The sequence below is a fragment of the Balaenoptera physalus genome (genome assembly GCF_965194825.1).
Source record: "Balaenoptera physalus genome assembly, chromosome: 1".
NCBI classification, from domain to species: domain Eukaryota; kingdom Metazoa; phylum Chordata; class Mammalia; order Artiodactyla; family Balaenopteridae; genus Balaenoptera; species Balaenoptera physalus.
Genome location: NC_138882.1, coordinates 161,933,723 through 161,958,726, shown reverse-complemented (window position 1 = coordinate 161,958,726; position 25,004 = coordinate 161,933,723). Strand labels below are relative to the sequence as shown.

The 25,004-nt window shown below is 50.1% G+C and overlaps 2 protein-coding genes across 3 annotated transcripts; one reads left to right on the top strand and one right to left on the bottom strand.

The window, feature by feature from the left end:
• The first annotated feature begins 9,749 nt into the window (after nt 1–9,749).
• GUCA2B (guanylate cyclase activator 2B) lies at nt 9,750–19,569 on the top strand. Its single transcript, XM_082467494.1, has 3 exons — nt 9,750–16,234; nt 17,372–17,558; nt 19,270–19,569. Exons 1-3 carry the CDS (start codon nt 15,770–15,772, stop codon nt 19,329–19,331), a joined length of 714 nt encoding a protein of 237 aa, XP_082323620.1. The 5' UTR covers nt 9,750–15,769; the 3' UTR covers nt 19,332–19,569.
• Nucleotides 19,570–21,776: 2,207 nt separating this feature from the next.
• GUCA2A (guanylate cyclase activator 2A) lies at nt 21,777–23,774 on the bottom strand. 2 transcript variants are annotated; one of them, XM_082464499.1, is made up of 3 exons: nt 23,618–23,774; nt 22,372–22,561; nt 21,777–21,914 (listed from the first exon to the last, which is right to left on the bottom strand). In XM_082464499.1, the coding sequence occupies exons 1-3, from the start codon at nt 23,690–23,692 to the stop codon at nt 21,868–21,870; spliced, it is 312 nt and encodes a 103-aa protein (XP_082320625.1). In that variant the 5' UTR covers nt 23,693–23,774; the 3' UTR covers nt 21,777–21,867. The 2 variants fall into 2 exon arrangements, with proteins under 2 accessions (XP_082320625.1, XP_082320624.1); XM_082464498.1 differs by having other exon boundaries at nt 21,777–22,018; nt 23,618–23,741.
• Nucleotides 23,775–25,004: the final 1,230 nt, after the last annotated feature.

The window sequence follows — 25,004 nt, the reverse complement described above, 5'->3', positions numbered from 1 at the left end:
TGGATACAAGTCAGACATAGGCCCATAGGCTCAAGAATGGAAGGAACTCTCTGGGTCACCAGGTCAGCCCTTTGCTGACACAGACTCCCCACGACCACCTTTGGCCCTGCTCAGATGAGAAGAAGCTCCCTGCCTCCCAGGAGGCCTTTCCCTTCTCCAGCTCCAACTGTTAGACACCCTTCCTGCCCCCCTGGAGCCTCCTCACACAGCGAAGACACTCAACCAATGTTTTTGAAATAATGGGCTGTCACGGAGTAGGATTTCTAAGGCAGGATTTGCCAAGCCTTTTCAATACTACACCTGTGGTCCACAGGAGATACCATGCCTGCCCCACACCGTGCTCTGGAGTTGGATCCTGGCTGTACCAGTTCCTCCTGTGCCACCTTGGCACCTGACTTTATCTCCCAGAGTCTCAGTTTCTCCATCTCTAAAGTGGGGGTGACTCCCTCACAGAGGTGTTGAGAGGATTAAAGGACTGACAACTGCCTGCACAAAGTAAGTAGCCAGTCGCTGCTGACAGATGATGTGATGGCGACGATTTCCAGAAAGGTCCCAACATCCGGATTTGCTGCCAAGTCTTCTTCCAAATAACGGTGAAAGAGGAACTGGGACAATTTGGGGATGTATGTTTCAGTAACACAGTGCATCTTTTTTTTAACGTTTTTATTGGAGTATAATTGCTTTACAATGGTATGTTAGTTTCTGCTTTATAACAAAGTGAATCAGTTATGCATATACATATATCCCCATATCTCTTCCCTCTTGCGTCTCCCTCCCTCCCACCCTCCTTATCCCACCCTTCTAGCTGGTCACAAAGCACGGAGCTGATCTCCCTGTGCTATGCGACTGCTTCCCACTAGCTATCTATTTTACATTTGGTAATGTTTATATGTCCATGTATACACTACCTCTCTCTCACTTTGTCCCAGCTTACCCTTCCCCCTCCCTATGTCCTCAAGTCCATCCTCTAGTAGGTCTGCATCTTTATTCCCGTCTTGCCCCTAGCTTCTTCATGACCATTTTTTTTTTAGATTCCATATATATGTGTTAGCATACGGTATTTGTTTTTCTCTTTCTGACTTACTTCACTCTGTATGACAGACTCTAGGTCCATCCACCTCACTACAAATAACTCAATTTAGTTTCTTTTTATGGCTGAGTAATATTCCATTGTATATATGTGCCACATCTTCTTTATCCATTCATCTGTCGATGGACACTTAGGTTGCTTCCATGTCCTGGCTATTGTAAATAGAGCTGCAATGAACATTGTGGTACATGACTCTTTTTGAATTATGGTTTTCTCAGGGTATATGCCCAGTAGTGGGATTGCTGGGTCGTATGGTAGTTCTATCTTTACTTTTTTAAGGAACCTCCATACTGTTCTCCATAGTGGCTGTATCAATTTATGTTCCTACCAACAGTGTATGAGAGTTCCCTTTTCTCCACACCCTCTCCAACATTTATTGTTTGTAGATTTTTTTTTTGGATAAATTTATTTATTTATTTTTATCTGTGTTGGGTCTTCGTTTCTGTGCGAGGGCTCTCTCTAGTTGCGGCGAGCGGGGGCCACTCCTCATCGCGGTGCGCGGGCCTCTCACTATCGTGGCCTCTCCCGTTGTGGAGCACAGGCTCCAGACGCGCAGGCTCAGCAGTTGTGGCTCACGGGCCCAGTTGCTCCGCGGCATGTGGGATCCTCCCAGACCAGGGCCCGAACCCATGTCCCCCACACCGGCAGGCGGACTCTCAACCACTGCGCCACCAGGGAAGCCCTGTTTGTAGATTTTTTGATGATGGCCATTCTGACCGGTGTGAGATGATATTGCATTGTAGTTTTGATCTGCATTTCTCTAATGATTAATGATGTTGAGCATTCTTTCATGTGTTTGTTGGCAATCTGTATATCTTCTTTGAAGAAGTGTCTATTTAGGTCTTCTGCTCATTTTTGGATTGGGTTGTTTGTTTCTTTGATATTGAGCTGCATGGGCTGCTTGTAAATTTTGGAGACTAATCCTTTGTCAGTTGCTTCATTTGCAAATATTTTCTCCCATTCTGAGGGTTGTTTTTTCGTCTTGTTTATGGTTTCCTTTGCTGTGCAAAAGCTTTTAAGTTTCATTAGGTCCCATTTGTTTATTTTTGTTTTTGTTTCCATTTCTCTAGGAGGTGGATCAAAAAGGATCTTGCTGTGATTTATGTCATAGAGTGTTCTGCCTATGTTTTCCTCTAAGAGTTTGATTGTGTCTGACCTTACATTTAGGTCTTTAATCCATTTTGAGTTTATTTTTGTGTATGGTGTTAGGGAGTGTTCTAATTCCATTCTTTTACATGTAGCAGTCCAGTTTTCCCAGCACCACTTATTGAAGAGACTGTCTTTTCTCCACTGTATATTCTTGCCTCCTTTATCAAAGATAAGGTGACCATATGTGCGTGGGTTTATCTCTGGGCTTTCTATCCTGTTCCATTGATCTATATTTCTGTTTTTGTGCCAGTACCATACTGTCTTGATTACTGTAGCTTTGTAGTAGAGTCTGAAGTCAGGGAGCCTGATTCCTCCAGCTCTGTTTTTCTTTCTCAAGATTGCTTTGGCTATTTGGGGTGTTTTGTGTTTCCATACAAATTGTGAAATTTTTGGTTCTAGTTCTGTGAAAAATGCCAGTGGTAGTTTGATAAGGATTGCATTGAATCTGTAGATTGCTTTGAGTAGTATAGTCATTTTCACAATGTTGATTCTTCCAATCCAAGAACATGGTATATCTCTCCATCTATTTGTATCATCTTTAATTTCTTTCATCAGTGTCTTATAATTTTCTGCATACAAGTCTTTTGTCTCCTTAGGTAGGTTTATTCCTAGATATTTTATTCTTTTTGTTGCAATGGTAAACGGGAGTGTTTTCTTAATTTCACTTTCAGATTTTTCATCATTGATGTATAGGAATGCAAGAGATTTCTGTGCATTAATTTTGTATCCTGCTACTTTACCAGATTCATTGATTAACTCTAGTAGTTTTCTGGTAGCATCTTCAGGATTCTCTATGTATAGTATCATGTCATCTGCAAACAGTGGCAGCTTTACTTCTTCTTTTGCGATTTGGATTCCTTTTATTTCTTTTTCTTCTCTGATTGCTGTGGCTAAAACTTCCAAAACTATGTTGAATAATAGTGGTGAGAGTGGGCAACCTTGTCTTGTTCCTGACCTTAGTGGAAATGGTTTCAGTTTTTCACCATTGAGGACGATGTTGGCTGTGGGTTTGTCATATATGGCCTTTATTATGTTGAGGTAAGTTCCCTCTATGCCTACTTTCAACACAGTGCATTTATAAATAAACAGGTCAAAACACGTATCGATGAACTCTGCCCCATCAAGTGTATCACCTCAGACTAGTCAACGATGCTTGAAAATTTTCGGTGTCGCTGTCATTCCTGGGCCACTTCTTCAGGATCCCAGTAGTGGCAAGTCTTCAAGGGAAGGAAGGCAGGGACCAAACTGGGGTGCCATTGGGGTCCAAATAAGATGTAGTAAAACACCACGAGAATAGTCTTCCCTGATTGCTGATTTGAGCCATATGTGAACTAGGAGCCAACTCTGGACTTGAACAGCTATTTCTTTTTTTTTTAATTTACTTTATTGATGTATAGTTGATTTACAGTGCTGTGTTTATTTCTGCTGTACAGCAAAGTGATTCAGTTATACATATATATATATTCATTTTCAGATTCTTTTCCATTATGGTTTATCACAAGATATTGAATTTAGTTCCCTGTGTTATACAGTAGGACCTTGTTGAACAGGCATTTCAGCTTATACGTTGTGAGCTTTTTTTCCCAATACTATTTCTGAGGCTTTTTTTGATTCATTCATTCGAAAAGCATTTATGGCCTTTCAGCCGGAACCACCATCTTCCAGTAATTTCACCAAAATGACTAACACAAAGGGAAAGAGGAGAAGCACCCGCTGTATGTTCTCCAGGCCTTTTAGAAAACAGGAAGTTGTTCCTTTGGCCACATACACGTGAACCTACAAGGAAGGTGATATCAACATCCAGGGACTAGCACTGTTCCAAAGGGAACACTCATGAATGTCACCACGGCAAAACTGAAGGAGTCTATGACATGGCCCTGTGTGCTGCTGGCATTATTGTAAACAAACAGGTGAAGGGCAAGATTCTTGCCAAGAGAAGGAGCATATGTGTTGAGTGTATTAAGTGCTCTAAGAGCCGGGATAGGAGGGAGCCAAGGAGAAAAGTGCACAGGTTCAAGGGAAGCACCGGCCCGCTCCCCCCAGAGAGGCAGGCTTTGTAGACCGATGGAGAGGAGCCTGAGCTGCTGGGACCCATTCCCTATGAACTCATGACATGATGAGGTGAAAAAAGCAAAACAAAATAATCACAGTGAAGATACTCTGTGTGGTATCATAATGATGGATGGATGTCATTATGCATTTGTCCAGACCCACAAATACACAACACCAAGAGTGAGCCCTAAGGTGAACAATGGACTTTGGGTGATCACGATGTGTCAATGTAGGTTCATTCTTGGTTTTTAAAAAAAAGGTAACATTCTGGTAAGTATTGTTGATGATGGGGGAGGCCATGCATGTTGGGGCCAAGGGTGTATTGGAAATACCTGTACCTTCCTCTTAATTTCGTGGTAAACCTGCTCTAAAAAAATAATGAGGGAATTCCCTGGTGGTCCAGTGGTTAGGACTCTGTGCTTTCACTGCCGGAGCCCCAGGTTCAATCTCTGGTCAGGGAACTAAGATTCCTCAAGCCGCTCAGCACGGCCTAAAAAAAAAGTAATTAATAATAATAATAATAATGAAGTCTTTTTTTTTTTAACCCTCTGGAATTTTTTCTCTTTAAAGGCACTTATTGAGCACATTCTTTTTGCCAGCATAGATTTAAGCATTTGGGAGATACAAAAATGAATAAAATATAGTCCCTGACCTTGAATAATTATAGCTTATGCTTTTATAACTTTCTCCATATGTGAGGCTCTGTGAATATGGTTTACACATATGAACTCACTTATTCCTCAGAGCAACCTTATGAGATGGGTACTCTCATAAACCCCATTTTATAGATGAGGAAACTGAGGCAAGGAGAGATTAAGAAACCTGTCAGAGAGATCACATTTGGTAAGGAGCAGAGCCAGAATTTGGGCCCAGGCAGACTAACTACAGAGCCCACCACCTCACTGGATGGCCACTTAAGAGCCTGAGCTGGGAAGGAAGGTTGAGAGAAAAATAAACATACAACTAGACAGCACCTGTGAAGGAGAGGGAGGTCCCTCATATGTCCTCACAAGCTCAAAGGTGTTCTGTTGAAAAGCCTTGGTAACCCTAGTCCAGAAAATGTTACCTACACCAACCCATTTATTCAAAAACTACTCATGGAGCCTGTACAATGCGCCAGGTGTGTGCCCGATGGGAGGGACCCACCATGAGCACACCAGATGGGGTCCTGCCTCATGATGGAGAGGATGTACCTGGGCTGGGAGTCTCAAAGGCACCAAGGACGTGCACAGGGATTTGGGACCACCTTAACAGGGGAGTAACCTCCTCTGAGAATTAGAGTAAACTTGCTGGCTGGGGAGGGGGGTGGGGAGGTGGGGAATTTTAGCTGAGAGTTAGCTATGCTACGTGGTGAGGAGTGGGGTTCTAAGCAGAAGGAAATGCATAAGATAAGGTCACGATATTGGAAATTGCCTGGGGCACTCAAGGACTTGAGGGAAATCCAGCGCAACTGGTGTGCAGAAAGAGGAAAAGATATGCTGGATGGACCTGGAGAGATTTTTTCCGGATCCTTCATCATAAAGCGATGGGCAAGCCATGCAAGTAGTGGGTTGTTTTAATTAGGGTAAGTTAAACTGCTATTAAAAATCAACTCCAAAATGTACAACATTCCATCACAATAGAAGTTTCTCTCTTACTCACAGCAGAGTCCAAGAAATAGATTCATTCCTGGTTGGTAGACTGTTGTATCAGTTATCTAGTGTCCTGATGCTGTGTAACAAACACCACAAAACTTCAGTGGCACACAACGGTAAGTGCTTAGTGCACAGGCATCTGGAAGCAGATGGGGCTTGGCGAGATAGCACTGCTGATCTTGCTAGGCTCATTCACCAGCTCGTTCAACCAGGTCATGGGTTGCTGGTTGAAGGCTGGTCTAGGCTGGCCTTGGCTGCACAACTGGGGTGTCTTGGCTCATTCCATGTGTCTCTTCTCCAGCAGACCAGTCAGAAATGTTCATATGGAGATGGCAAAGATGCAAACAAATAGACAGAAACATGCAGGATTTCTTAAGACTTGGGCTTGGAACTGGCACACCATCATTTCTACCTCATTTTATTAGCCAAAGCAATGGGATATATATATATATATAGATATATAGATATATATATATATCTATATATATATATATGTGTATATATTCCATTGATTTAACCAATGTACTCCACCTTTACAGGAGGTACTCCAAGTTCACATGACAATAGCTACAGGGAAGGATGAACCATTAAATGCACTCTATTTACATGGCCCCTATCCTGAACATGTTGATTCAGGGATCCCGGCTCTTTCCTTCTTGTGACTCTGCCATCCTGTAGAGCCTTGTCACCATTTGAAACCAATCAGTAAAAGGGGGAAATCAGGATGGGGAAGGTGCACTGCCTCTTAAGAGCCTTGAACTGTAAGTAGCCCTCATTTTTTCTTCTCACATTTCAGTGATGAAAGCCAGTTATGTGACCAAGTCTAGTTGCATATCGCTGGCCAGATAGCTGCTTTCCATCCAGGACTGTGTAGTATGAGAGAGGAGAGGAAATTTTGATGGCCAGCCAGCCATCTCTGCCACAGGGAATGACTCACCACCGTGCTACCCTCAATTCCTAAAGGAAGCAAGAGGAGAGTAAACACCTCCTGCATCATAGTGCTGCCCCAGGTAGAAGTGATGGCAAACCCTCTATTATAACCCAACTCACCCAGCCAGATGTTTCAAAGGGGCACCAGAGAACAGCATATGTACTTGGGCATCAGCTGACAGGGTGGCAGCCGAGGTGCTAGCCTTTGCAGATCCCAATGCAACAGATTAAGGAGTAGAGACCGGACACATTCCTTTGTCCCTGGGCTCCAGCGACCCTCCTGAAGCCACACCCGGGCTTCCAGTGGAGCTTATGTGAGTGCGTCCCCCTCCTTCGATGCTGACCGCCCTCTCCCACAATGAGGCTGCCACACAGGCACTTGGGACACCCAGCCAACATCGAGCTCAACCGACTCAGCCAGGGGGACAGGAGGACTCCCAGCACCCCCTGCCCGCTCCCTGTCGAACGGTACCCAGGATCCCGTGCCTCTAGAAAGCGGCGGGTTGGCTTGTCAAGCCTCTCTCTGGAAAGCCGAGACACGAAGCGAATGCCAATGATCCTCCACACCCGTGAGGAGGAGGACACAATTATAGCAAATTCTGCTTACAGTTCAGATTCAATATTTGGAAGGGATAATCCTGAAATAAGAGATTGCCTGATTTCTCTCCCCAGCCTGTGAATGGTTCATTAGCTCCTATTTGACATTTGATGGTTGAGTCTGATTGGCCTTATTGTGGGAGTTGGACTTTAAGAAGTCCCCAAGACAGAGCAATCAAGTTTCACAATGATCCCCAACTGCAAATTTCAAAACATAAATGGCAGCTGCACCTTGGACATCAATCCCATGAATGCTGTGGGGAATTTGTATTTCATCCCCACTTAATGAAACTCAATCCTGCTTGGCAAAGCGGGGGTCCCTGACTCAGCAGTTAGGATTTCCTCAGCAGCTCAACCCATGGGCTGCAAACAAAGAACCCCCAACGGGAGCATCGCTAAAGATGGTGTGTCCTGGGCTTGTGTGGGACCACCTGGGCACTGGGATCTCTCAGGAATGTGAGATGGAGGCTGTGTCCTGGAGGGGATGCAGCCTAACTGTGGAGATGGGTCCCTTGCACCCAAACCGGAAACAATTAAGGTAGCAGGGGCTGGGTTCCATGGAGGGGGCACAAGGGCTGTGGAAGTTCCCAAGAAGAAGAGGAAGGACTGTGGTCTGGGCTGGCTTCCTGGAGGAAGCGTGCTGGGGCAGGACATGGGAGAGGGCTGCAGGAGCATCCCGGGCATGAGATGTAAGCAAACGGCTGGAAGGGCCCCTGCTTCCGCGTTGGAGGCAGGTGGGGCCTCCTCGGGGTTCCTGGCACCTCCTGAGTTTCCCCACGCCCCGTGTCTGTCACACGGCACTGACCTCACCTGTCCTCATGGACCATGAGCCCTTTGAGGGCAGGGACTGTCTTATCCATTTCTGAGCCCTGGTGCCCAGCAAAGAACTGAAGCTCAATAAATGTTGGCCGAATGAAGGACTGCATCTAATCATTATGTATATACATCTATAGCAGTATGTTGTTGTTACTGTCACATTGCCTGTGGTGGGGATACATGAACCAACATCCAGGTCATTTCTTTGGCAAATTCCAGGACTCCCAGAACTTCTGAGAGGTAGCATTCATGGGGGATGTGAAGAGGACTCACCCTCTCCCTCAACTGTTGCCTTTAACTCCTAGGAGGGACAGAGGGTAGTGGGGACGAGGGGACAGCTACTGAGGGTCTACGAAGTGCCCAGCACTGCAAGGGCTGCCTTATATCCACTTACCGCTCACACAGGCCAGGTGTATAGTGCTCATGACACCAGATCGGGAGCTCTGCCACTTACAAGCTGTGTGTCCTCAGGAGAGTTAGAAAACCTCCCTTGCCCGGGTGTTCTCGGTAAAAGGAACGCTTTCTGCCACCGAGGGGGATGTGAGGAAGCCACGTGCTTGCGCTGGTAGAGCCCTTAGATCAGGGCCGGCCCATCGTCAGTCCCCAGTGAACACTCGCTGGCATTGCTGTGCCCTCGTCGTCCCCCTTCCGCCGCCACAGTGTGCTGATTCCATGTCACCATCGAGAGAACTGACACTCAGTGAAGGGAATGATTTGCTGGAGAGCCCACAGCAGTGTGACCTCGGCTCTGCCTGACTCCAAAACCACAGCATCCGAGCGGCTGCCGGAGGGTGCTGGGGGAGTTGAAGACGCGAGAACATTCGGATCCGGCTGCCCTGGGCTGGACGCCTTCCCGGGTCCTCCGTTAATCCCCCGGCTTCCAGGCAGCTGCGCGAAGGCTGCTCCCCCAGGCCCGGCCTCCACCTTCTCAGCCCCGAGCCCCCGCGCCCGGGCCCAATCCTGCTTCAGAGGGACCCTGGCGGCCACCCGGCCTCTGTCCACATCCAGGAGAGAGAGGCCTCCCTTCCAGCGCCCGGCACACACTCGCACTCCCCCGCTTACACACTCACGCAGACACAAACATGCACATGTTCACACGCACATGCCTACACACACTTACACGTACCTATTCACACACCACCCACACTCACACGTGCAGATGCCCACACAGACGCACACAGCTTACCTGTGTTCACATGCTCTCACACACGCATGCACACACACACACACACCTACCACACGTGTGCACACACACTCACCTATAGACACAAAGTGCATGCATATCTACACGTGCTCACAGCAGGCAGGCAGGCACACACGTGCTCACACACCTTTGACCACAGGGGGAGGAAGGCAGAAACACACCGACAAAAGCCAAGGTCAGAGGCACACCATCTCCTCCCAAGAGAGCAGCGCAGCTCAGGCAACAGCAGACCCTGGAGGCCCAGGTGTCCCCCCCCTTGCTGCGGCTCACCGCTGCCTCGGGCTGCCCCTTAGCCTCTCCCAAGCCCCAGTCCCACCTGTGGGCTGCACCTTCTCCTCCCTCCCCTCGCCACTGCAGTCTTCTTGTTCACCTCAGCACCCACTGCCTGGAGACCACAGGACGCAGACACCAGCCAGCAAGCAGGGGCTTTTCCCTAACGACCTCATGCGCTTCCCCTTATGGAGACTGTCACAGTCACATTGGCAGGACCCTCCACCCCTGGGAGGAGACATGGGGACAGAGGCTTTCCACTGCCCCTCAAATCAGAGAGTATGTGTCTCCTCATCCATTAACTCTCAAGGGGTGGCTCAGCGAAGGATGCCTTAAGGACAAGGGCAGCTCGGCTTTCTCTGCCTGCAGTGCTCCCTGCCTGACACCAGGGGACAGCCCTGATCCACTTATTTGTGTTTAAACACTACCCAAACCCCAGTCCATAAAGACAATTGGAGCTGGGGAGAATACAACCTGAAAGGGCTGTGTGTGTGTGTGTGTGTGTGTGTGTGTCAAGATCAGTACAATATGGGTAGACTGGGGAATTGAGTCAAAAGGGAAGTCATAGGTTGAATGGGGTTCAGTGTAGTTACTTATATTGGGGTACAGATTTGGTTCTGAGTCTCCCATTGGCCGTAGCAAAAATAGAACCATTCACTAGGTCACCCACTTCTTCAGGGAGGGGCCAAAATTTCATTAGGGAAGCTGCTGGAAAACCACCACACTTTAGTTTATACAATTCCCCATACAGGGTCTTCTAGATCAACTCTGCTTATGTGTTAAACCCAATACACCTATTTTTCTTTAAATTTGTCATCTCTCCATTTTACCCTTTAATTCAAAGTGAAAGTTAAGTTCTCTAGCTCTAGAGCCAGACCTCCATTTCACTGTGTCTATTTCCTGTCCTCCTCTTCTCTCTTGATCCCACTCCAATCAGGTTTACATCCACTGCTTTCCTGAAATTGATCCTGTCAAGGTCACCAGCCACTTCCATGTAGCTAAATCCAGGGGCAGTTCTGTCTTCACTTTACCAGAGCTGAGCCAGCGCTTGACCCCAGGGAGCATGCTGTTGTTCCTGAAACACCTTTTTCGTTTGGCTTTGAAGACACAACCCTCTCTTTGGGCTCCATCTACTGCTCCTTCTCCATCAGCTTTGCCGGTTCCTCCTGCTCTACTTTACCTCCAAATACTGCAGGGCCCTGTTGCAGCTCGGCCCTGGGACTGGCCTCTTCTCCAACCAGTCACTCTCTCAATCCAGTTTCAAGACTCTAAGTATCAGATCCTCCTTGATGACCACACATGTATATCTGTGGCCCATACCATATCTCTACTCAGAGGTCAAGCAGGCATCTCAAACTCAACATGTCCAAACGGAACTCTCCAGACCCTCACCTGACTTGCTCATCCCTGCTTCCCATCTCGGTAAGTGGCAACCCCATCTGACGTGGAACAACGTTGAGTTGTCCTTGACTCCTCCCCATTTACCCTCCACATCCAAGGGAACAGAGAATCCTGTGGGCTCTGACTTCAACGAATGTCTAGAATCCAACTTCTTCTCACCATCCCTATTCTGACACCTCCCCCCCACCCACCATTTCCAAGCCACCAGCACTGCTCTGTGGGCAGTGGCTTTGTCTGTTTTGTTGGTTGCTGTATCCCTTGTGCCTAGAATGGTGCTTGGAACATAATAGGCCGTCAATAAATACATGTGGATTCAATTATTATATACCCTAGAGTTTGCTATGCACATACGACACAAAAAGGATTTTGTTTCTTGATAAACAATGATTTCACAACTAGGAACACTAGTTCACAAATGTCTTCACATTTTTTGAACAGTCACCAGGCCCCTTACATATGGCAGGAAGATGCCAAACAAGATGAATGAGGCTCAGAGAAGTAGGACATTTTCCAACACCAAACATCTAGTGGTTGGTGGAGTTAACATTTGACTCATATTCATTTATTCAACTCATAAGGTAGTTATTAAGCACCAATTATGTGCCATATATTGTTTGGGAAGAACCAAATAGACCAATTCCTTGCATTCTAGTAGTGAAAGAAATGCAAGAAGTGAAATGTGTGTATATGACAGGTGCTACAAGAAAGCAGGTTAAGGGAACCAGGAGTGGTGGGGAAGCTTTCTGAGGTAGGATGGTCAGGAAAGATCTCTTTGGGGAAGTGGCATATGAGCAGAGACCTGGAAGAAGTGATGGGGTGAGTTATATAAGTGCGTGGGTAAAGAGCAGAGTCCCGAGGTAAGCAACTTTTGGCAAGTTTGGGCGACAGCAAGGAAGTTGGTGTAGCTGGAACCCAGAGAGTGAAGGGCAGAATTTTTAGAGATGAGCTCAGAGATGTGAAGGGGAGCCAAAGGGACCTGGAAGGCCAGTGGAAGCCTTTGAATTTTACCCTGAGTAAAGTGGGAAGCCATTAGTAGGTTTGAGCAGAGGAGAGACATGGTCTGACTTAAATTTTAACAGGCTCACTCTGGCTGCCGCCTGGAGGCCTGAAAACAGGCAATAGTGGATACAGAGAGATCTGTTTGGAGACCTCTCTTGGCCAGGCTGTGGTGCCCAGTTGTTTGGTCAACCAGCAGTCTAGATGTTGTTGTGAAGATATTTTTTCAGATGTGATTAATATTTACAGTCAGTAGAGTTTAAGTGAATAATGTGTGTGGGCTTCATTCAATCAGCTGAAGGCCTTAGAAAGACTGAGGTTTCCCGAAGAAGAAGAAGGAATTTTGCCTCAAGGTTGCAACATGGAAACCCTGCCTGAGTTTCCCACCTGCTGGCTTGTCCTGCAAAATTCAGACTCATGACTGCATCTGAATTTCCAGCCTGCCAACCAGCCTTACAGATTTCAAACTTGCCAGCTCCAACAATTGAATGAGCCAATCTTTTAAAATAAATCTAGACAACTTATCTACAAAACAGAAATAGAGTTACAGATGTAGAAAACAAACGTACGGTTACCAGGGGTGGAAGGGGGTGGGAGGGATAAATTGGGAGATTGGGATTAACATATACACACTCCTATATATAAAATAGATAACTAATAAGGACCTGCTGTATAGCACAGGGAACTCCTCAATACTCTGTAGTGACCTATATGGGAAAAGAATCTAAAAAAGAGTGCATATATGTATATATATAACTGATTCACTTCACTGTACAACTGAAACTAACACAGAATTGTAAATCAACTATACTCCAATAAAAATTGTTTAAATAATTAATTAATTAATTAAATTTAATAAAAAAATAAATCTAGACAGAGATAGAAGATAGATAGACAGAATGTATATAAATATATAACAGGATTGGTTCTGTTTCTCTGGAGAATCCTGACTAATACAAGGGTGTTGTAAGAATCCACGAGACCAGTGATGCGTGGTGATAGCTTGGACCTTGGCCGTGGCAATGGAGATGATGAGTCATGGTTGGAGTCTAGAGATATTTTGAAGGTAGAGCCAACTGGATTTGCTAATGAATTGAATTTGGCAATGAAAACAAAGGGAGGCATCAAGGATGACCCCCCAGATTTTTGGCCTGAGCAACTGAGTGAATGTAGTACCCTCACCTGTTCTGGGAGATGCTGAGGAGGTAGATAAATGAGTCTGGAGCTGAGGGGAGAGATCAGGCTAGGGAGTGAACAGGGTACCGATGACACTAAAGTCCTTGAGACTGGATAAGATCTCCAAGGGGGTGACTATAGACAGAGGAAAGTGGTCCAAGGACTGAGCCCTGGAGCTCCTGGGGCATTCTAAGCTCTAGAGGTCAAGAAGAGAAGAAAAAAACAACAAAGGAAACTGAGAAGATGGGTCAATGAAATTGGCAGAAAATCTGAAGAGCGTGTGTCCCAGAAGCCAAGTGGAGAAGGTGTTTTATTCCAAGAAAGATGGAGTGGTCAGGTGTGACAAATGCTGCTGGGAAATGGTCAGTTTGGGGGCAGGGATGTACCGTGCCAGTGGGCACTGGGCAGGGAGTCCAGTGCGGAGAGAGGAGCAGCCCAAATACACACAGAGGCAAAGTGCCACCCACTCTCCTCCGTGTTCGAGGTTTCCACACAGAGACCAGAGTCAAGGCTGGCATGACAGTCACTTCCCATGTCCCTCAAGAAGGCAGCACCCTGAGAAACGTCAACACACACTGGCTGAACGGGGGCAGCAGCGAGGGTTTGTGTCTGTGCATCTGTGGCGTGATGGATGGTAGGTCATTGGTGAAGAGATTAGGAAGAGCAGCGTTGAGATATGAATCTGAGTCAGATTAGGCAGACAGGGAAGCCACACCTTGTTCCCAGGGAAAGAGTGACACATGATGGGCCCTGGCTGGCAGAGCCGAAAGACAGAGGAGGGAAGGTCATGGCTACCGGGGCCTCCAAACCTACAGGCTTGTTCCTTGTCTCTTGGTGTCTGGCCAGTGGGGCTGAGCTTGCCTGGTGGAGAGAGCAAGGACTGGGGATTCGAAGATCAGAAGTGTCCCATCTGCAGGTTCAGAGATGGGGCCTGTCAGGGAGGGCTGCATGGGGAAGGAGGCAGGGAAACCACCACTCACGACGTGGCCCCCACAGGCCAGGCACATGCTGGGGAAAGGAAGAGCCACAGGTTCCTTTGGGATGGGACTGTCCAGTTTTTCCTCACAATAGCCACTGTGAGGTTGTCCATTACTTCCTCCACTTACTGATGAAGAAATGGAGGCTTGGAGAAGCCACCCACAAGGTCACACAGGTGAGAAGTGCTGGAGTCTGGGCTTGAACCCAGATCTTCTTACATCCAAGGCCTGTGTTCCTTCTACCATAAGCTGAGCAGAGGCAAGAATTCCAGAGAGAAAACCTGCTGCTCACACAGTGCTTGAACTTGTTGGGCCTGTAAAATGAATTTCATCTGTAAAATGAAGACAATTATTACACTGTCCCATCAGATTGAATGGGATTATGCCCATAGAACAGCATGGCGCCTGCATATTAGAGAAAAGAGAGTTATTGTTACTGACAGTTATTTCAGTTTACAGATATGAAATCACGTAAGAAAGTCTATTAAATTCTTCATACTCATAAGAGTAAAGGTCAAAGTCCATATTCAAAGCAAGACAAAGGAAATACCAAAGTTCACTCAAGCTTTTTTCATTTCATCCCCCAAGAAAAGAAGGAAGGAGATGAGCATTTCAGGCAGGTGGAAAGCAGCAGCAAAAGCACGAGATGGGATTAGGCTCGTGCAAGGAGGATCAGCCTTAGGGAATACAATGACATCAGATTTTAGCCACAGGTTGGAGAGCCAGATGGGCTATCTGGGCTTCGATTCAATGTTATGCATGGGGCACCTACTGCATGCCAGGCTCTGTGCCTGGCAGAGCAGAGCCCTGGGATGGATGCTGTTGACAGCTGCCTGGGCTGGCAGTGGTGATGACGCCCTTGCAGACTTTGCCCACTTCTCCCTGACCCAACCTTCAATCACGGAGGTCATAGGTCATGCACTGCCCCGAATGGCAACTGTGAAATTAAGGGACCTGTGACAGCACGAGTCACCCCCAGATGAGGACGAGCTCAGGCGGGCCCAGCCCCATCACTCTCACAGCAACCTCTTGTGGTGGATTCTATCACTATGCCCATTTGATGGAAGAGAAAACTAAGGCTCAGTCAGAGTCGATGTGACTTGCCAAGATCACGCAGATGCAGCAGGATCAGGTTTTGAACCCAGGTCAATCTGTCTCCAAGGCAGGTGCGCTTTCCTCCATACTGGGGTAGGCTACTGGCTTCTGAAAGGCACCGACAGATGAGATGGACAATACCTGGCCTGAGTGTACCCATCACCATGGGAAATGGCAGGCAGAGACAGGTTGAGGGCCTGGGCAGGGACTGATCAGAACGATGGTTCTTAAATAGAACTGGTGAGAGGGGAGTGGGAGAGGCATGGGTCTGAGGGCATGGAGAACTCTGAGGTCAGCCTTGTATCTGCCCACCTTGCCCTGGACCAACCTGTCTGTCTGCACCTTTTGACCTGAGAAAGAACCCTAGGCTGAGCTGGGTCAGATGCCTGAGGACCTGCTCTGCTATCGACTAGCTCTGTCACCTGGGACAAGGCACTTTACCTCTGGAGCCTCACTTTCCCTGTCTGTGAAATGGCCTCCCTCTCACCCCACTCGCTCGCTGTCTTGCGCACAAGGCAGGCGCTTAACACTGCATCATGTTCCGTTGTGCTCTGGGCCTCCTTACCTCTATCATCTCCAACCCCTTTCCCGGGAATGGGCTCTGGGCTTGTCAGGATGCCAGCCAGCTGTCAACCCCACCCTGGCTGGCCAGTTAATGAGTGACCAGGGAGCTGGAACCCGGCCTATAAAGAGCTGCCAGCTGGGGAAGCAAGTGGGAGCCTGGTGGACGGTGGCGAGACACAGAGGGAACGAGATGGCTCGCAGGGTGGTGTCAGGGCTGCTGCTGTGTGGGGTTGCTGCGGTTTTCCTGGTACTGCTGCAGGGCGCACAGTCAGTCTACATCCAGGTTTGTCCTGAAGGTCCCCATGGTGAGAGGCTGGGATGGAGAGGGAAGGCTGGGCAATTCACTGAGGATAGCTGAGGACCCAGGGCTCAGCCCAACACCCAATCACAGCCCAGGGACACAGCTGGTGGGGGGGAGCAGCTGGGGTGCCAATGGTGGCTATGACGGTGATGATAATAACAATAAATTATGGTCATTCAGCATTTCTCTCCTCAAATGTCCCTCTCAGTCAGAGATCAGATGTGGAAGACGTGATCCCTGCCCTTGAAGAGCCCAGAGGGCAGGGAGACTTCTTTTATGCTCCCACAACTCTCTGTATTCACCCATGTATGGGGAGGAGGGTGGAGGGTCACCAGGAAAAGTTGCCCCGGCCGGTAACTCGAGCTGACATTGCAGGATGGGCAGGAGGTAGCCAGGCACAGAGGTCACCGACTGCTCCAGACAGAGGGCACAGCATATACAAAGGCCCAGAGAGAAGACAGCAGGGAATCTGGGTCTCCTTCCAGGGCAGCTGTGAGACAGAAGGAGTCTTCTGGAAACAGGGCCTGCCTGTGGGTGTGGCAGGATGCCGCTGGGCTCCTGGGTGGCACATTCCTGACTCTGGGCGGGGCCTCCTTGGGAAGGAATAAGGAAATCCTGGGGAGCGGTGTCAGCTTCCCCCTGCAGCCTTGGCTTTGGAGCCCAGCTGGCTAGACTAGGCATTGCCATCATTTTGCCATGTCAGTTCAAGGGCAATCATGCAGTTATTGAGGGTGCCCTGGGTACCAGGCACCAGAGAGCAGTGGAGTTTGATTATGTCCATTTGTCAGATGAGGCTCAGAGTGGGGAAGAGATGGTCAGCCAGTCGGGAAGAGCTAGGATTTGAACCGAAGTCCCCTGGCCTCCAAAGCCCACGCCTTGAACCAATGTGCTCCACGGCCCTGCTCGACCTCATCTCCCAGTTAGCCTGTGACACGGGGGTGTGAAGTGCCAGGCACCACCTTCCACGCAGGCAGTCTTCCGAGTATGACCTTGACTTTCCCACTCCGTGAGAACAGGGACGCTCTGGGGGGCCTGAGGAACCCTGGTCTCCTGGCAGTGTTCCACCCCCTTCCTGCTCAGGTTTTGATGCCCTCCCATCTCCTCTCCCTCCTCCCCCAGTACCAAGGCTTCCAGGTCCAACTGGAATCAGTGAAGAAGCTGAATAAATTGGAGGGGCAATGGGTGCCCAGCCCTGGCCTGCAAACCCAGAGCCCCCAGCCCTCCGTGTGCCACCACCCGGCCCTGCCACTGGACCTCCAGCCCATCTGTGCCTCCGGGGAAGCAGACAGCATTTTCCAGGCCTTGAGTGAGTCCCCCCGCCCCTGGCAAGCCTCCTGCCCCTCATTCTCTCTCCTTCCCACACCCCAGCTCCTCTACCTCTTGTGGTTTCTGTTAAACACCCAGTGGCTGAGAACAGGGAGATTCAAGAAACTCAAGCCCCTGGCCTACCCAGTTTGGGCACTGAAATCAGGCATGCCAGGAACTCCTTCAGTCCCCGGCAACCTGGACGGGGTGATCAGCCTACCTCCAAGACTACACAGACTGGGGGGAAGGGGACACAGGAAACGGACCCACAAAAATGACTGCAATGCAGTGGGATGATGGGGGAGGCACAGTGGGGACATGGGAGAGAGATGGCTCACGTCCACGGTGGCATAAGTGTTACTGAGTCCAACCGCATGACAGGCCAATAAATCAGAGACGAGGTGTTGAGGCATGGAATACAACTTTATTTGGAAAGCCAGCAGACCGAGATGATGGCAGACTAAGGTCTCCAAAAAACCATCATATCGGGGTTTGGGTGCCAGTTTCTTTTATAGAACAGAGAAGGGGAGGAGATGAGGAAGTAAAGTAAAAAGGCCATACGTTTTGCAAATGTCCCTTGGAATGGCCAGCCTCTGGGAGGGGATGTGTTAATTTCTTCTTTCTTGCAGCCATCCACAGGGTGGACAGGGTCAGGATGCGTCCCTGAACAATAGCACTTTGGTTTAACATTCAGGCAAAGGGGCAGGGTTCCCCAAGGCAGGCCATTATGTATAGACAGTATCCTTTTAGTGAACAAAAGCAGCGGAAAGCAAAGGATAGAGTAAAAGAAACAACAGATCCAACATGTAGTCAGATTTGGCTCTTCCTTGTTACATAACGGGATCTGAAAGGTTTCCAAGACAGGGTGACATCTAAGCTGAAATGTGAGGGATGAAACAGCTGGCCAGGAGAATGCGGCAACTGGCTAGTATTTTTTTTTTCTTTTTTTCTTTTGATTTTATCGGAGTATCATTGATTTACAATATTGTGTTAGTTTCAGGTGTACAGCCAAGTGATTCAGTTATACATACACATCTTTTCATTCTTTTTTAGATTCTTTTCTCATATAGGTTATCACAGAATATTGAATAGAGTTCCCTGTGCTATACAGTAGGTCCTTGTTGGTTATCTACCTTATATATAGTAGTGTGTGTATGTTCATCCCAAGCTCCTGATTTATCCCTCCCCCTCCACTCTTCCCATTTGGTAACCACAAGTTTGTTTTCGACATCTGTTAAGTCTGTTTCTGTTTTGTGAACAAGTTTATTTGTAACTTTTTAAAATTAGATTCCACATGAGTGATAGCATAGGATATTTGTCTTTCTCTGACTTACTTCACTTAGTATGATAATCTCTAGTAGCTAGTATTTATTGAGCACCTACTAAGTGCCAGGCCCTGGGTCAATCCCTTTGCCTGCAAGCTCTCCTCACAACCCCTCTGTCAGGCTGATACAGTCGAGCAGGCAGGAAAACTCAGGCACAGAGTTTAAGTGACTTGCCCAGGCACTGCTAGGAGGACAGAACCTGGGACTTGAGCCCAAGCTGCTCACGCTTCTTCTAAACTTTCTTGCTCTTAATCTATGAGAAGGATGCCAGGCCCCTGCCTCAAACCCTCTCAGAAGCAGGCCTTCTCTGGCTGCCTGGTCAGTGGCTCCTTGGACCACAGATGTTTCAGGTTCAGGTTCAGCTGACCAGTTTTCTCCTCTGCCCAGGGAACATCGCTGCTGACGACTGCGAGCTGTGCGTGAATGTTGCCTGTACTGGCTGCAGCTAAGATGGCCTGGGTGCCCTGAGCCCACCCTGGACACCGTGCCCCCCCCAGCCCACTGCCTTCACAGCACCCACCCCCATCCAGGCTCTAGGGGTCCCCGCCACCACGGTCATCCCCGCCCCCCACCCCGCCCTGCAGGGCCCGAGCAGCTGGATCTGGCACAAAGCAGTTGGACCCACGGTTGGAGGAGAGTTTGGCCCCTGAGGCAGCCCTGCTGCTGAATAAAGATTCCCCACCTACACATAGAGTCAGGTGTCCATTTGTTCATCCCCAGGAGCCATAGGCAGAGCTGCCTAGGAAGCTGGGTGGGTTGGACTCCTGAGTCAGGTATTTTCCTGGTTTCCTCGCCTGAGGAGTTGCTCTATTTCATATCGAAGGAGTGAGGCTCTGGGTGGAAATGAGTCGCCCGTGATCACAGGGCTGGGAAGCCACAGAGCACCCAGATCCATCTGACCCCCCAAGCTGAGCTCAAGGCCTGGCCCAGCTGCAGAGCCAGAGCTTCTGTGCTCCTGATGGGTCTGGGGGGAGGACGGGGGGCTCCCTCCCGTAGGTGGGACTGCGGTGGAGGGGGTGGAGGGAGGAACCACATGGTGCCCCTTCGGGGCTGATTCTGCCCCCGGGCCTGCCTGAGTTCACCTTTACCCTCCTTCTTGGGCTCCCCGGAACTGCCCGGCCAGCTCCATATGGAAGGCCTTCCTTCCCTCTCTCCATCCTGGTGGCCCTAAGGAATATTAATAATACCAGCATCTATTGAGCATTTGCTATACCCTAGGTACTGTTCTAAATTCTTTGTAGGTATTAACTCACCGAGTCCTCACAACAGTTCAGTGAAGCAGGTACCATTCGTATTACCTTTATGAATGAGGAGATCAGGTGCAGAGAGAACTAATTAGTCCAGGGTCACAGGCTCAGCAAAGTGGCAAAGCAGGCTTCTTCCCCGGAAGTCTGGGCCAGAGTCTATGCTCTGAACCATCATGTTACCGCCTCCCTGTGACTCCAGGCCCAGCTGCAGCTAATGACACCCAAGGGAGGATGCCCTGCAGCCACCGCATTCCCCCAGGGGCCCTCAGTGCTCTACTAAAGGCCAAGAGCCAGACTGGGAATTCCTGGGAGAAGGGCTTTCCACAGGGTGGCTTCCTCCCCGGCCTCTGTCCCGGGCAGCCAGAGAGGAGAAAAGCCAGGTACAAAGGGGCCACACCCTCTGAACTCAGCTCCCAGGGCCAAGGCCATGGTGGATTCCCCCAGACCAGCTGCCCCTCCTGCCTGCCCAGTTGTGCTCAATCATCCTGTAACCTCCCAGCCTCCCAGGCCACACCCCTCGGAGCTCTGGCTCCTTCCTGTCCTCCCCCCCGCAGGCAAGTCTGGCTAGGCGCCTTTGCAATGCCTCCTGCGTCTCTCTGGGCCCTTCTCATCCCTCTATCATCACTGCCTCCCTCCCCGTCCCCATCCTCTCTCCCCAGCGAGGCCAGAGCTTCCTCCCTGCCCTGCATCCTGCAGGCTCTCCATGCCCACCAAGCCAGAGGGACATTGCAGCGCTGCTCCTACAGTGCCCCTTACCCTTCTGTGCCTCCCCAGTACCAACTCTCAAGTCTAAACTGAGCCCACTCACCATCTGGCCTCGTCTCCCACCTGCCTGGGAAGGAGGCAATAATGGGAACTGCCACTGAGTGAGCACCTGCTATGTGCCAGGCACAAGGCAGAGCCATCTAGACAGAAATAATAATAATAATAATAATAATAATAATAATAATAGCATCAGCACAGTGCTCACTCACGCTGGGCCCGGTGGAGCTCTAAATGTTTTCCCTGTGTTACCTCATTTAATCTTCACTCACCCCTATGAAGTAGGGGAGAGAACAGGCTAAGTAACCTGCCCGAAGTCACACAGCTGGTAACAAGCAGTGCCTGGACTGACACCGAGAGAGTTTGGCTCCAGAGTAGGAGCATTAGATAATTCTACCCCACCAGCCATCTCATCAAGCACCCCTGCAACCTTGGGAGGAGGGATCTCCCAAGAGATCAGGGGTGAGCAGGGGTGAGAGGAGCAGAGGACATAGTGAGAACAATGGCTTGTGGTGTGGGCCCTGGGGAGAGGGCAGGAGGCAGTGCTGAAGTGGTCAGGACGGGGCCAGATTCTGAGGCCCCTTGAACACTCTCCAGCCAGAGGCTGATCTCATAGCCCCTCAGTGCTTGTGTTGGTCATCCAAACCAGTACAGGAGCTCACATGTGGCTTAGGGATCATGAAAGAAAAGCAGAAGTTCCCCCTCCTCCATTGGTGGTCGTTGGATTCAAGTCTCCTCGGTGTCTGTGAGTGGGGGGCAGTACCGATGCTGGCTTAGCAGGAAGAGCAGGGTTCTTGCACTTAGCACACTAAACCCTGAGCTGGCGAGGGCAGGGTAGGCATCCATAAAGTGGGATGAAAGAAGGAATGAAAGCATCACCAGGAGGACTCTGGAATCTGGTTTATTAGCCGTGGGTGGGGGTGGATCTTGGAAAGCACCGGGGGCAGGGGCTGGGCCTCCCCAGGCTGCCCTCTCGTCACTCCTCCATTCTGGGTAGGTGGAGTTGCGAGGAGGGAGAGCGGCCTGCGGGGGAGGGACAGAAGGTAGTGAGCACCCGCCGTCCTAGCATCCAGCACAGGCGGCGTAGGCACAGATCTCACACGTGCTCGGATCCTCGGCAATGGCCTCTGGACAGGAGAAACGGGGCCGCGTGAAAGCAGCTTCCTCTGCCCAAAGCTCCCGCCCTCCCTTGAGCCAGAGTTTGAACATCCGCCACCCAGGCCTGTCCTCTCGGACCATCTGCACTTTCCACCCCAAACCAGGACACAAGTACTGCAAGCCAGCCAATCAGGGCGGAGAGCCTACCCAGAAAGGCGTTACAGCTGAGACCAGACAAACCAGGACGCACAGCAGAGGGCTTAACCCGCCAATCAGAGCAGAGCGCATCCTCGGAATCCCACCAATCAGAACACATCTCTCTTTCAAGTGCCACCAATCAGGGAATTCCTGGGCCCCGCCCTTCAGAGACGGGGTTACTCACCGAGCCTCTCCAGGATCTCCTGGGCATTGGGCTCCTTGCAGAGAGGCTTGAGTTCTTCGGGAAACCTCGGGGAGCTGCAGAGGATGGGAACGAGGGATCCACCAGTATTTCTAGGCCCCCCAGGCTCCTGGAGCTGCTGGAGGTCCTTGAGCTTCTTCACTGACTCCAGAGAAAAGGAGAACTTTCCATCCTGAGAGAGACATGTCCAGGGTGTGAGGCCAGGCTACAGCCTGCTCCCTGGCCGCTTCCCCGAGGACTGCCCCCTCTCCAGCCCCGGTGGCACTCAAACAGTGTTTGCGGCACGCGGGAGCCAGGTGCTCCACTGCGGGGCAATATGAGGTGGTCAGAGCTCAGAGCCAGACACTGGGCTTGAATCCTGGTTTTGCTCTGCGACCATGGACAGGTCATTACACTCTGGGATCCTAGGGTCTGCCTGTTATATGAGGAATGGAGAAGACAGATTTGAAGCGGCAGGGACACAATAGGTGCCTATTAGTGGGAGCCACTGTGCTGATTTTCAGGGAGAGGCACAGAGCTGGGACCAAGGCTCAGGCATCCTGAATCCACGTGGCTGTGCCCCAGTTGTCTTCACCCCTGCCTGAGAGCAGCGTGGGCTGATCCCCTGGCCCCCGGCTCCAGCCTGCTGCCTGGCTGATGTTTGAGAAGCAGTAAAAAGCCTCCCTGGGCCCGGCTGTGATCGAATGGGGCCCCCGATGAGTACCAGGCCGGCCTACGGCTAGCATCCACACCGATGGGCACACCCTTCCGTCAGGACCTCTAGGCTGCCCAGGTGATTCCTGAGACCCAGGCCAGGGCTTTGGCTGAGGAGGAAGGTCTGGAACTGAATCAAGCTCCTTCACTTCCCAACCATGTGCCCATGCCCAGTTACAGAATCTCTCTGAGGCTCTATTTGACTCCTCTGAAAAATGAGACTAATAATCCCTCTTGCCACGGTGATCCTGGCGTCGCAGTGACATACTGGAGGAACCTGGTCATGGCAGGCACTCTGTACATTGGCTAATCACCTGCCTTTCCCAAATTGTTTCTCTTTTCTCTACCTGATGTTCTTTCTCCAAGTTTGAAGAGGAAGGCGTAAGAGGCAGGACTGAGACGGGGGTCCCTGGGGAAGAGCCACGCCTTAGACATACCCCCCACTCCATCCCCGGAGAGGTGCTCTATCAGGGGACAGGCCCTGGGCCCTGGACATAGAGAGCCAGCTGGGCCACAGTAGGGACAGAGAACTTACCTTCACGGTGACTTCCCCTGCTAGGGCGGCCCAGGCCCCAAGGAGGCACAGTGCAGAGAGCAGGAGGGTGTTCATGGCAGCAGCGCCTAAGAGAGAAGAGTGCTTTGTTCTGGATGCCAGGGGAAAACAGTGGGACTTTAAAAGAGGGCAGGGTTACTGAGTAACCCAGGAGTCTTTGCCAGTGTCTCATCTGCTTGCTTGTCAACTTAACCCTAATCAGATAAGGCTCAAGACAGCCCTGTCTGGTAAGAAAGCAGTCGCGGGGGGAGGCCGTCAGAGCCCCAGCCCCTCCCTGGGCTCCCACTTTAACCCACGGCTGGGCTGGGTCCTGCATTCAGGACCAACCACTCACACTCACTGATGGCTCTGGGCCAGGCCATGCACCAGGGTGGGGCTGCAGACCCAGCCCAGCCCTTAAAGAGGGAGGCCCAGTGGCAATGCAGGGTGATTAGGGGAGTGGGTGGGCATGAGGAATGGAGGGGCCATTCAACCAGCCAAGGGGCGGGGCAGTTCAAGAAGCTTTCCCAAAGGAGCTTTAGAGAATGGGTGGAAATTTTCTTAGAGAAGGGGCTGAGGGTAGAAGGCCATTTCTTGCAGAGGATACTACATGTGAGACAGCAGGGAGGTGAAATAGGCCTGGAATAATCAAGGAAATGTGAGTAATTCAGCGTGGGGGGAGGAGGAGGTTGCCAGGGGGCTTCAAGTGTTAAGAAATGAGATTACCGGGGCTTCCCTGGTGGCGCAGTGGTTGAGAATCTGCCTGCGAATGCAGGGGACACGGGTTCGAGCCCTGGTCTGGGAGGATCCCACATGCCGCAGAGCAGCTGGGCCCGTGAGCCACAACTACTGAGCCTGCGCGTCTGGAGCCTGTGCTCCGCAACAATAGAGGCCGCGGTAGTGAGAGGCCCGCGCACCGCGATGAAGAGCGGCCCCCACTTGCCACAACTAGGGAAAGCCCTCGCACAGAAACGAAGACCCAACACAGCCATAAATAAATAAATAAAATTTAAAAAAAAAAAATGGGCTTTATTTAAAAAAAAAAAAAAAAAAAAGAATCCGCCTGCCAATGCAGAGGACACGGGTTGGAGCCCTGGTCTGGGAAAATCCCACATGCCGTGGAGCAACGAGGTCCGTGAGCCACAACTACTGAGCCTGCGCGTCTGGAGCCTGTGGTCCGCAACAAGAGAGGCCGTGACAGTGAGAGGCCCGCGCACCGCGATGAAGAGTGGCCCCCACCTGCCGCAACTAGAGAAAAGCCCTCGCACAGAAACAAAGACCCAACACAGCCAAAAATAAATAAATAAATAAATAATTAAAAAAAAAAAAAAAGAAATGAGATTACCAAGGCAGGCATTAGGTTTGGCCACTGTGACTTTGAGGAAGGACT